General features: G+C 35.9%; 2 protein-coding genes across 2 annotated transcripts in view; one reads left to right on the top strand and one right to left on the bottom strand.

Annotated features, from left to right (window-relative positions):
- COG5 (component of oligomeric golgi complex 5) overlaps positions 1-13219 on the top strand; it is a 303578-nt gene that overhangs the window by 52683 nt on the left and 237676 nt on the right. The gene's annotated exons all lie outside the window — the stretch shown is intronic.
- On the bottom strand, positions 138-6258 carry GPR22 (G protein-coupled receptor 22). Its single transcript, XM_067564450.1, has 3 exons — positions 5899-6258; positions 3837-4887; positions 138-1884 (listed from the first exon to the last, which is right to left on the bottom strand). The coding sequence occupies exon 3, from the start codon at positions 1858-1860 to the stop codon at positions 559-561; it is 1302 nt and encodes a 433-aa protein (XP_067420551.1). The 5' UTR covers positions 1861-1884; positions 3837-4887; positions 5899-6258; the 3' UTR covers positions 138-558.

Consider the following 13219-nt stretch of genomic DNA (forward strand, 5'->3'; position numbering starts at 1 on the left):
GTTAATTGAGTGATGTGCTTTAATTGTGCACACACAGTCATTACAGGCTAAATGAATAGGTCATCTGAATGTGGAGTCAAAATCTCCAGATTTCAGTGTCACAAAGCTGCAAATTATTTCTGGAGAGCAGAGCCCATAGATAAGATTTTAAAATGTTACATCATGCAAGTTGTTAAAGGTACATGTTATTAGAAAATGAAATATTCCTGGAGTGGAATGCTTATTTTTTAAAAATATTTTTATATTTACAGAGAATCAGGCATACAAATGTTTGTTTTTAAAAGTGTACGCTGCTTTAAGGCTATTTATTTTTTAGAAAATATGACTTACATTAATATCTTTTTGACAAATATACATGATATTATTTTAACAAACTGCCATGCAACATGTATCTTAAGTAATGAAGAAGTTGAATATACAAGGCCTAAACTATATAAGATATATATTGAAAATGTACAGTCTAGCCAATATTTAAAAAGTTTCCCTTTTTTGGCAGTATTTTCTACAGTTTGTTCATATATTTCTTCTTGAATGATTTGGTGAATACTTTACTGAAATCTAGTCCGTGACAACCTGAGGTACTAAACATTTCTGCCTTACTTCGTTGTCTTCAAACGTAATCTGTTTGTTCCTTTTAGGTTCTATCCATGAGTTATGTATTACAGCATTATTCGGCAGGGGATCTGCTTCCACTATTGAAACAACTCGTTTTTTCATTTTACTTTTCAGGACCTTCTGAAATTTTTGCCTTGTGAAGGCATAAAGTAGAGGGTGAAATATAGTTGTTCCATATGCCATAACAAGAAAACACAATCTCAGCTTTACCAAAAGGTCACTTGGGCCCAAACATAAAATTGTAGTGTTTAAAACAGAAATGGGTGTCCAGCAGAGAAGAAACGTTGAAATAATCAACAGGGACATTCTGAAGACTCTCTTTTGTCTTTCTCGTCGTTCACGGTGTCGTTTTACAGCTCGCCGTAAGGCAATTATTACTGAAACTGAAGTCCTTACGCCAAAGACTACATTTCTTCCTCCACTGCTTTGTGACACATCAGTAGTCTCATGTTGTGTGGTCAAAGAAATAGTCTTTTTCTTTCTGGCTTTTTTCTTTTGCCCTGTTGTAAATCTTGTGCCTATTCGAATATTAAGAGCCTGGAGTATTTTGGTGTATGTAATTAGCATTACTATAACAGTGAAGAAGAATATTGGAATCTGTACTAGGAGATGGTAGTACATTCCCAGTTCGGTGTGATATTCGTTTACACTGACACACAAAAGAGTCTTATTTTCCCAAGTACTTGCACTTTGAAGACTGAAAAAATTGACTTCAATGAAGGGAATCAGGAAGGAGAAAAGAGAGACAATCCATATTGATGTCATTAACATTACCGCCCTTCCCAATGTCAGAATTCGATTTGCAGGTTTTACAGAGATATCGTATCGGTCCAAAGTGATAGCAAAAACATTGATTGCAGTCGAAACACTTGCAAAAGAAACACAAGCCTCATGGAAGCAGCAAATTAGAGCACTGTTACTCTCCAGTGAAAGCAGAAGGATAACTATAGTTAGAGGAATACATCCCACACAAATTATTACATCAAGTACATGAAGGTTCATAGTAATAATGTTACTGACAGAATTGATTAAGTTGGATTTCATGCAGTAAAGTACCAACACGGTGAGGTTGCTGCCAAGTCCCAACACAATTTCTAACATCAGAAATCCAGTGAGAGAAACTTGAAAGCTTAATGGATACGACAGGGCTCGGTACATATTGGTGTTGATGTCATCAATGGCATCTCGAACTGTAATGTTAGATTCAGACTGCATGTTGACTTCCAAAATGGGAGAGAAACACATTCTTTTGTTGCAGGTGTTTTTGTCCTAAAAGGTGAGAGAAAATATAAAACTATTTGATTCTGACATTTCTGAAATCATTTTAGATAAATACAGAAAAGCAGTATTTCATTCTGTGAAAATCTAATGAATTTTATATTTAGATCTGTACATGATTTGGGCTTAGGAATCTGAAGATCTAGAACAACATTCAACTTTTAAAACAAAATGTGATTTTAAACTCCCCCAAAAAAACTTGTTAAAAGCTTTTGTTTACAGAGACAAGGCGTTATTTTTGATGTGGCTCTTACAAAGGACGTGTGGTAAAACAAGCTATACTAGTACATTGCCTTTTATCATGTCTGTATGTATTTAAAACTTAGTACATAAAGTAATTTTAAAAAGTCTTTTTAGGTAAAACAAGGTCAGAAAAATGAAAGGGAGTTTCTTGTAAACCATTGAAATAGCACTTAATAGATCTTCTCTTCTGATCTGTCTACCTCCTTCTTTTTGAAAACTGTTTTTGTGAAGATGTCCAATTCCAAAGTTCATTGAAATGTTATAAAACTTTAAAATATTTATACATTAAATTTTCTTTCAGAATTTTGTGTGTATATGTATGTTTATATGCACATGTATATATCAATATTATAAGTGAGAATCACTGTGCATTAAAACTTCAACTGTAAAATCATAGATGAATAGTTTAAATGTAATGAAGTAGATTTTCAAAGCATTACATTTCCATATGCTGATTTGAATATTTACTTTAGGAAATAAATACTTTAACTATTAGCCACATTGGTGAAATACTCTCCCTTTGATTTATGGACTTGTGTGTAACAGGAGTATTTAGTAGTAATATATTTATATTTGTAATCTGATTAGATGATAGTGCAGACTCTTCATGATGGAATTAAGGAGACAGACCCAACAAGGTTGTTTGTATTATGGTTTTTGTGTTTTTTAAATCATGAAATGCGAGTTTATCTGCACTTTATGAGGAAATAAGGCTCAGTGATGTATCATTAATCACTGATGTGTGATTTTTATCTTATTTTTACAAATGCTAATAAATTGAAATTTAGTGTCTGCTTAAGATGCCTGCCATTGTACCATTTATGTTCTTAACCAGCATATAAAACTGGTGTTGGCTTTATAACAAAATAAATAAAATAAACTAAGAAAGGAAAGATTTTTTTTCTTGGGGTGGTGATACTTGGAATTTTGAGTACTTTTAAAATTAAAGTGAAAATTTATTAGGTGTAAGGATTAATTTAAATGGAGACCATTGTTCTCTAAATACAGTAAGTAGAATGTATTAGAGAGTAAAAATGAGTTGCTTTTTAATAGAAGTATGAATTATGCACCCTCTAGATGTAATTTGCAAATACATTTATCTACAATTCTGAGAAGCCACAATAGTGCAGTACCTTTAATTGCAAACTTTATAATGAAGGCTCTTGGTATACGTCAAGAGTTACTTCAAATGTCTCTTTTTGAAAACAAAAGATTTGAATGAGCCTTAGGTGTGTAATGAAACAAATATTTCAAAAGCTTGGTTCAACTTTCACTTTATAAACTTGCTTGAGGTTGTATATACAGCTTCAAGACAGGACTATTTCCTCTATGTATGTGGTCTTTTTTAGCTATGAATGTATTACGGAAACAATTCCAAATGTATTACTTGATACATTGAATTCTCTTGAACTGGTAAAAGCCAGAAGAAGATTAGAGGCAGATCTACTAAAACAAGCAATGGTCTTAACTGTAAAAATAAGCTAACTGAAATCTTGTGAAAATGGAAAATTTTAAATGTGCCAGATTTTACTAACAAACAGATTAAGCATCAGGTCTTTGTCACATCAGATAGATTTGCAGTTAAATAAAAGCAGAAATGTCAAGATAGGAAGATAATTAACAAAATACATCCCAAGAACAGTGCTCTGTTCCCTTGTAAATGTCAAACAGAGGTTGGGCACATGCAGCTTCTGACCTACCTGTTTTCTGTTGCCTCAAGGGCCTTTCAGCTCACTGTAGCAGCTTGTCATAAATTGATACATGGTGTCACTGACAGAATTTTGACATGCATTTCACCTGGCAGCTGAGTTGTAGCTGTGCTCTATTTCATCCATTGCAGAATTGTTTCTTTTTCTTTTTGTTCCAACACTTCAGCAGCAAGATTTTGTGACTCAATAAAGGTATTTAATTTCCTGAAATATTTCTACAGACCAATGCATATTGTTTGTTTGTTCTGCTTTTTAAAGCCACCAATAAAAAGAAAACTTCTTTCAAGTGACATTAAATTCTTTCCCCCTTTGCATCTCATGGCAGCATATTTTTATTTTCCAGGATAAATGAAAATAAAAACAGACATCCGATTTCTGGCTTCAAAATATATATTTAGGCATCCTTTAGTTACAATTGCATGTTTTGGTTTTATAGTACTTTAGAGTGATGGCTTTGTCACGTAAGTTGCTTTACATTGTAAAATCCAGTTCATGTGCTTTGATGGAAACCATGGAATACTTAATTTGGTTTATTTCCATTAAAGGAGAAGACATAACCGATCATAAAATTCAGAGAAAAAATATCCATTAGTCATTATGACAAATAAGTGACTTAATATGTAGTGTAGGAAAAGCTTGATTAAAGCCTTGTTTAACTTGCTGATGAATATGCACATTCTCCTTTTGGGAATTCATTTTTCATTGTTTCTTCATAAATGAGTAATTCCACAATTCTGGTTTTAAATTATAAATCCCTTTTTAGGAGATGCTCACCATTTTGTTTTAGGAATAAACCATTATATTAATCTTCTTTTCATGAAAATATGAGCAGATATGTTAATCTTCTATATATATTGTTGAAGTGTTAAACACTTACGTAGAAATATACCCAGTTCCATGTTTTTATTCTCATTTCTTTATTTCTTAAGACTATATATTATAAGTACATCCTGCAGCTCGTAGATCAGACAGCTAGAAAGATGCCCGGTCAATTGCATTCTTCATATTGTCAGTAGTAAAACTGAATTAGATGCTGCATGCCCTTGTGAGGAAAAGAAAAAAAAAAGTTAAAAATAGGGCTGCTTTTTATTTAAGTTATTCATGAATATATTTATATAGTATCATTTGATTAAAATTATGCAATATGTGTAAATCAAAATGGGGATCTCTAAAATCGACTCCTATAGAAGATATATAAAATCAGTGAGAACATTTTCACTATTTCCTAATAAAATCTTTCCTTCTTTTTTCATCTTAATAAAATTAAATGTATTGAACAGGTTCTATATTTTGCAAATATTAAATGGGTAGTTAAAAGCAAAAATTACTGGGCAAACAGTACAAATGCAGCTAGAAAATCTGATTTTTATAGGTCTTGTGAGCAACTAGCTTTCATGTACTATGTGTCCTCTTGCCGTCATATGACTAATTTAACTGAGCCTCAGTTGCTTCATGGGGAATACATTTGTTTAATTTGCACATGGCTTTGAATTTCCTTGCTTTGAATATAAAATGTTATGCAAATAAGTTTTTACAAATACATTTCAATTTGGTGAAGTATCTAGATTATTTAAATATTTTTAGAGTAATGCAAAAGGTAGTTGCAAAAATGAACATTTTTTTTCCTATGAACAAATCAGAGATTAGTCACATAACCCAACCTTTGAAAAGCAATAAGTATACAAGCAATTGCAGACTAGCTATGATCCTTCAACGAGTACTTGAATACATTCACAACATATGTGACTCAATATTTGGAAATGGTGTTGAGAAAATCTTCTTATTGCATTAAGGATTTTTAGTATTGTTATAGCTTAAACTGCATTGTCTTTATGTTGTAGGAACAAAACAGTTTCTAATATTTCATGATGTATGCTTAAAAAAATAACATTTTTCAACAATTGTACATTTGACATGAAAAAAATTGGTATGGTCTAGCAAGAAATACAAGATAAAAGCTCTAAATTTAAGTTTAACCTGGCATCTTTTTTCCTTCAGATATGTTTGTTAAACAGTGCTTAAGCTGAATATCATAATAAGGAACATAGCTTACCTCCACTAAATCTTTGATCCATTCTCAATGCAGATGAAGCATTCCAGTTTTGAGGGATTCATTTTGTTCACTTGTTAGCAGAGTAGAGGGGAAACAGGGTCATAAGGATCTCTTCAAAAAATGACCTTAATGAAAATTTGTGCCTGTGCTGTGCCATTGTTTCAGCATACTGCTAATGTATACAACATGTAGTGCTGCTTTAGAGGCTGCTGCAGTCTCCCACTCGTCCTACTGTAGAATCAATAAGCATCTGAAAATACATAATGAAAGTAATTTAACATACTGAAGGCTTCTTGTCTCCAGAGACAACATTTAGATTCAGCCTTTCTAAAAAGAAGCAGCAATACTTCTCAGAGGAAAGCTTACTATGGACAGCTTTTGCAGAATGACAGCCTACCTTGTCGCTTCTCTTCACTGCAGAGAGATGCAGTGCATTCACTAATTTTGATTGGTCAGTGATGTTTGGCTTAAACTGTGCTTCATATATATGGGAGTGATTTTTTTTTTCTGTTTTATATAAGGATTCTTTTGTAAAAAGGCTAAATTTACAAATGAATTGTGTGTAATTCTTGACTATGTTGAGCATATATCAGTTTTATTTTTACCATTTCACTCTACTTTTGTTGATTGTATGATGTGTACCACATGACAAAACACTGGTTAAAAATTAGATGAAATGCATACTACTTTAAAAGCATCTAGCAATTTATGTTTGAGTATTTCGTGTTATATATCTCTGAGATTTTGTTCTAAGACAACCTTGGATACAGAGCTGCTGCATCTTTTCTGTGAACCATACTCAACCAGTATGTTTATATTCAGGTCAGCATTTAGGTCTTTATATCTGAATAAATTATATTGAGAAAAAGTAGACACCACATAAATATAGTGAGAATTTGAATTAGAATGCTCATAGAATATTCATATTGCTTATTAAAAGGGGGTATTAATGCAATTTAGTTCATAATCTAAAGAGTGATTTTTTTCCAGATTCTATTACCATGTTCAGTGCATACACAGTTATGCAGTTTGACAACATAAATTAAATTTAGGGAAATACTTACCTGTTTAAAAATGTTTGACTGATTTTTCTAAAGACACCATATGTTTTGTCATTGTATATTTTGTTTCTTGCATTCCATGCTCTTTCTACCTCTGTTCCTTCAGCCCTTGACCTTCTGGGATTTTGTTTTATGTAGTCTTCACTTTTTAAATATTTTGGTTTGTAATTTATTTTACTGTTCTATTACATTTTATAGACAGTGTGGCTGACATCAATACAATGACAAGGAGGATAACCTAGTTCTTTCTCTTCATAAATTAGGACTAATGCCAAAGTTAATGTAGGAAGTGAATTAGATATCTATCCCAAAATAAAATTCATTGGATATTATCGCCGATATCAAAAGACAATTTAGAAGTTTGTGAATCTAAAATAAGATATTACTGTTAGTGTTCCACATCGAAAAATGTCTTTCTATGATTTTGAATGTCTCTAGATGTAATTCTTGAAGTTGAAAAACTATCAGATGTTGTTAAAATATAGTTATTGCATATCAGCTTTATCAGTTAAGCAATTTTAATTGTATTTATTTTTGTAAAATTACTATAGCATTAAGTTTTCTGTTCCATATATACAAATACATTTGTGTAATTCAGATGTTTGCATTTAATTTTATTTCAGATTAGCATCAGTGGTATTTATTTATTTTGATATAACGTAGGCCAATGATGCAATTTTTCTAATTTTCAAGTGGCCACATCTGTGTCAGTTTGGTTAACTTGTACTCTCCCACATTTTCCTCTGGGCAAGATCATTCAGAAAACATTGAGGTGGAGAAAGATCTCTGTGGGACCTAGAGATTCTGCACAGCATCTTCTATGACTTCTCCTGTCTTCTCTAGACCTTGTTGATCATAAGAGTCCGATCACAAGTTCCGTTAGCATTGTTCCTGAACAGCTGCATATGACAGAGCAGATTGTTGGAGCAGGTGAATAAATGCAAGAGATGTACTTCCTCCACTTACAGTAGAGTCCAGGGTGTGTTGGCAACCTGTTGTGGAGTTGAATAGCTGAATTCACATAGATACTCCAGTTCCAGATTTCTTCCAGGAGAGGCTGGATAAAGATCTAAGATGTTGAGGGGATGGAGGAGTTTTAGCTGTAGGAATAGAAAAAAGAAGATGGATTTTAGTTGTTATGGAGGCAGAAGCAGTAGGATTTTGATTTAGTCTGGATGTATGAGGCAAAGTAGAAGGAGGACTCAAATATGACTTCCAAGTTATGGGCCTGAGTAACAAAGGATGGTGGTGAAGGTGACAGAGCTTTGGAGTAGTAGAAAGAGTTTGGGAGGGAGGATAAGGAGTACAGTTTTGAACACATTAAACTTAAATTTGCTGTAGAGCTATCTGGGAGGAGAAGTGGTATCATATGGAGACAAGTCAGGCAGGAGTGGGTGGATGGAGAGATATACCAACTATTAATGGTAGTTGAAATGGTGTGAGTGGATGACAGCACCCTGAAAGAGGAGGGGGCAAAAAATAAAATAAATAAATCACCCTATGGGGAGTAAGAGTTTCCCTATTTACTTCCTCTGTTAGTCATTATTATAGATGGAGTTGGCAGTGCCAAATATAGATAAGGTTGCCTAACATTTTTCCATTATAAAAACCTGTTTTCAATTGCTTATAACTTTGCCAACTATAAATGTTGGGCTAAATTTCCTATACTGGGTATCTGCCTCAGGCATCGTTCTTTTGGGGAAAAATTTTCAGCTAAAATAGCTCAGCCATTTATAGGAATGAAATTAGAGAAAAATTCATTGATTTGTTTTGTTTTAAAAAAAAATCTTTAAACTGTTTCACCAAGCTCCCCCATACCCCATACCTTCCTCCTGGGGAACAAGGGCTTGAAATTTGGCACTGTATGGGGAGGAGAGAGTGGCTGTGTTGGTGTCAGGGATGCAATTTTTGTTCTCTGCATGAAAATTCATTTAAACTGGGCAAAGTTATGAGCCTCCAGAAGAACATTTGCTTACACATGATGATTAAGGTTGATAGCTAAATTCTCTGAAGATTCCATTTGCACTGATCATGCTCCATCTGGAGCTGCAGGGACTGAGCAGGACTTTCCCTGCAGTTGCTCCTCCTGGCTGCCAGGGACTGCTGTGGTGCTGGCACTGGAACGGAGAATACAGACTGTTTCTCCTGTGCTCCGTGTTAGTCCCTTTTGTTATTGTGCGGAGGCAGTGTGGAGGAGGAGGTGGAGATACTCTGACTTGTGTGGGAAGGGAGTGAGAAGTGGAAAGGAGGGTTATGTTGCAGATGCCAGAGGCTGGGGAGGAGTGAAGAGGTGAGGATGGGGGGACAGAAGCCAGTGGGAGGGAAGAGGTTGGGTGGTGTATGGGGGAGAAGAGGTAGGAGTCAGGGTGCATATGTGCAGGGGAAGGGAGGGCAGGAACGGGAACCAGGGTGGGGTGGAGAAGAATTAGAGGTATGAAGAGAGAGACTGGGGGCACAGGAACAGCAGGGTATGTAATTACTATAGTATACTCTCTTCCAATACCTGGAATTGAACACAAGAGTCTGGAGCCTCTACATTCCTCTGCTGTAAATAAATAGCTGTGTGAAAACTAGTGGCAAAATGCGTGCCTCCTTCCCTCTTAGTTGTTGGTGCATATGGAGGATGACAGTCTACTACTGCTACCGGTTATTCCATTATCTCAAGTGGTAGTGTGTCTGTGCTGGGTGTCTAGCAGTCCAAACTCTGCTGATGATGCAAGTTGGTCCCACTGGAGACAATTTCTGAGTCTGGTCAAATATTGTCAAATACTACAAGAAGAATGCCCTGATGTAGGCAGCAGCCTACCTCTTTGATTGGATCATGGTGTCATTTATTTTTATTTTTTTAAGGATATTATTTTGCATTTTTCTAAGTTAAAATAACGCAGTTAAGTAACTTGGTTTTTGCAATTAGGCATAGTATCTATCTAAGGTTAAACCTATTGGAAACAATGAAGTCTCACTCTTTTTTGTTGTTGTTACTGTTCTGCTAAATTAGTGCTTTAAAGAGTTTGATAATTTTTGATGTTGTTTGACAATATTCGACTGACCAGTTGATCTGGGGCAGTGGAACCAAGGTGAGGGTAGTGGGGGGCTAGTGCCCTCACAATGTGTATGTTGTGGGAACTAATCTGCATTTTCACCCTCACAATATTTCCTCTGTACTCTGTTCCTCTTCCTTCTCTAGCCCCACCCTCTCAGAGCTGGGGACACAGCAGTAGGGCAAAGCCGTTTCATTTTGGGCATGGGGGACAGAAGGAGGTTGTTTCCCCTGAAGGGCAGGAGTTGCTGCCAATTGTATAAAAGCAGCAGCTGGGGCAGGGAGCCAGGTGGATAGCTGCTCTGGGTGCCCAGAGTGGGGACACTTTGCTGCTGCAGCCGCTGTGGCCATTCCACATCCTCAGCCTGCTGTGTGTCTCCAAGACCAAGGGGAGACCCTACCCCACCACCCTCCAGTGCCAGAGCCCTGGGCACTGCCTGAACACCCTCTGTGCTGTGGTGCATACCACCAGCCCCAAACCTTAGCCTCTGACCCCATTCAAGGTGAGTTTCCACCATCTCTGAATTCACCAATTATTTTTTAACTATCTCCTGTCCAATAATTATTTTCTTAAAGTTTTCCATTTTATGAAAATATTTCCATGCCTCTAATCACTTCCATTGTGTAAAACTTACTACTCAAACATTACAAGCTCCTTTTTAATATCTGGCAGCAAGTATGGTCTAACTAGCTAGCCAGATCATAATGTAGGTAAATTTTAGCTTGAATATTTAAATTTTTTTATTTAAACTCACCATCCCTGCCCCATCCTTTGTAATTGTAGTTGGGGAAATTGTAGTTCACATCTTATAAAATCTGTTTTGAAGGTTGTTTGAACACCTTCACTTCCACATTCCCCCCTAGAAGAGGGCTAACTTTCAGAAATGGGTAAATCCCTATAAAAATTAATGATAGTTGGTGCTATATAAATGCAAGTGGTTATTGGGTTGCATTTTTATGATCTTTATAGATTTCATGGAAAATGTTAAATTCACTGTGGCACAGGGTGACTAGCCCTTTAAGAGGGAGTTGGGGCCAGTACTCCTAGACTGATTACCTGATTGATTAAAAGGAAGGCACCTGGACTTTATAAGGGTCTGAGAGCCTCCTAGGAGAAGAAAAAAGGTCCAGGTCAGGAGCAGTGAGGGAGTGCTGCTGGAGCCGCCCATGACCAGCTAGCTGAGCTGAGTCTGAGCTTGTGAGAGAAGCAATCTGGTATGCCTTCGAAAAGGAGCAGCTTGAAAGTTTAGAGCTACAGACCTGGGATAGTGGTCCAGGGTAATCCTATGGCTCTAAAGGGAGAGGGATGAAGCAGCCAGAGAAGGTGAGATTTGGTGTTGGACTGGGAACAATTGAAGATAGGCTTCAGAAAGGAGGAGCTGTGCCTGGTGAGAGACTGGAAAGAGATACTGTGTTTTGAAATCGTAAAGCAGCCAGACCTCAGAAAGGAGGATTTGTGCACCCAACAAGAGGCTGGGAAGAGAAAGATTCTTTGTTAGCATATGTTAATAAACTACTCCCCAAGAGGGGGTTCTATTGTATGACTCAGGCTTTGGTTGTGTATTGAGGAACTCTGGGGATATGGGAAACTGGAGTGGGAGCTGCAGAAATTCTTGAAACTAGTAGTGGGTGCTGCAACATGGGCATGTGCGGATGTTTCTTTTAAAAAAAAAAATTCAAAATGACCATGAAATGTGATATTTTAATTTTTCCATTGTTATTTTTTTTAACTTTGAGCACTTGACTGGTATTGAGAGCTTTCTAGTCTCTCGTCAAGGACTCTACAGCTGGGAGTTTCAACCTTTCCAGGCTACTGTACCCACTTCAAAAGTCTGATTTGTCTTTCATACCCCAAGTTTCACCTCACTTAAAAACTACTTGCTTACAAAATCAAACATAAAAATACAAAAATGTCACACACTATTACTGAAAAATTGCTTGCTTTCTCAGTTTGTCTGTATGAAATTTTAATTTGTACTAACTTTGCTAGTGATTTTTTTTTTTTGTAGCCTGTTGTAAGACTAGGCAAATATCTAGATGAGTTGATGTACTCTCTGGAAGACCTCTGCATACTCCCAGAGGTACGCATACCCCTGGTTGAGAACCACTGCTCTGCAGTACTGACTTGACAATTCTAATTTAATTATTGTGAATTTTAATGATTGTGAAAGAGCTCTGGATGGTTGGGTGTAACTGTTAAAAATATAGCTGCTGTTGCTCTACCTCAGCTCCTAGATGTGTGTGTGGATTGCGCTCTACTAATGTTGGGAGGACAGTATTCTGTAGCTTTTCATGTTTAGCTGTCCTGCTGAATGATAGATACAGGAGTATAAAGCAGAGTATTTGCATGTGTGTTGGCCATAGAATGAGCTCAACTGAGCAAAAACTTTCCTACAGTTGAAAGTCTAGGGTGTTTGTTTACGCTGATTTCATTTAAGCATGTTGTGTGTTTGAACAAGTTTTGTGTAAGTTTCTCCTTGATGCTTGGAACTACTTAAAGTAAATTTCCCACAGACTACAAAGCAAATGCAAATTCTTTATTTAGCAGTGTACTGAAATATTTCAAGCACCTTAACACGTTTGGGTGTACTGATCATTCAAGTAATGTAAGTAATTATATTTTGATACTTGCTATTTTGAAGAAGAAAAATAGCACTTTTCCCAATCCCCTATGTGAACAAAAATTAGCTTTAATAATTACTATTAGAGACCTCACCCAACAAGTGGTTGCAAGTGGAATTGCCAACATTTAAAAAAAAAAAATTTTTTTTTTCAAGTAGGGAACGGTATTTAGATGAATCTGACTGAGTCTTGAATGGGAAACTACCTCCTCCAGTTTTCTGCTTAGGAATAAAAATAAAAGCACTTCAGAAGATATGCTTTTCTCTACATTTAAGACTAAATGATCATATACACCTTCCAATAGCTCTAGTAGCAAAGATTCTTCTAGCCATGATCAGAAGACACAAAGGACTTGTGATCTTAATGACCTCATCTGCAAATAATGGGCCAGATTGTTATGCACTTATTTGCGTGAGGACTGTGTTACTCTCCAAGTAGTCCCATAGGCTTCAGTGAGACCACTTGTGTAAGGTACTACTCAACATGAGTATCAGTCACTGATAACCAAATCCTATACCATAGGCATCTTTTTTCTCTGTCATTTCTTTATGTAATTTGCTTTGGAATATGTAAAAAGTTTATCCAGCAGACATGTTGA

This window comes from Emydura macquarii, unplaced genomic scaffold (assembly GCF_026122565.2).
Source record: "Emydura macquarii macquarii isolate MOO-44397 ecotype Brisbane River unplaced genomic scaffold, CSIRO-AGI_Emac_v2 contig_2636, whole genome shotgun sequence".
In the NCBI taxonomy this organism is placed as follows: Eukaryota; Metazoa; Chordata; order Testudines; family Chelidae; genus Emydura; species Emydura macquarii.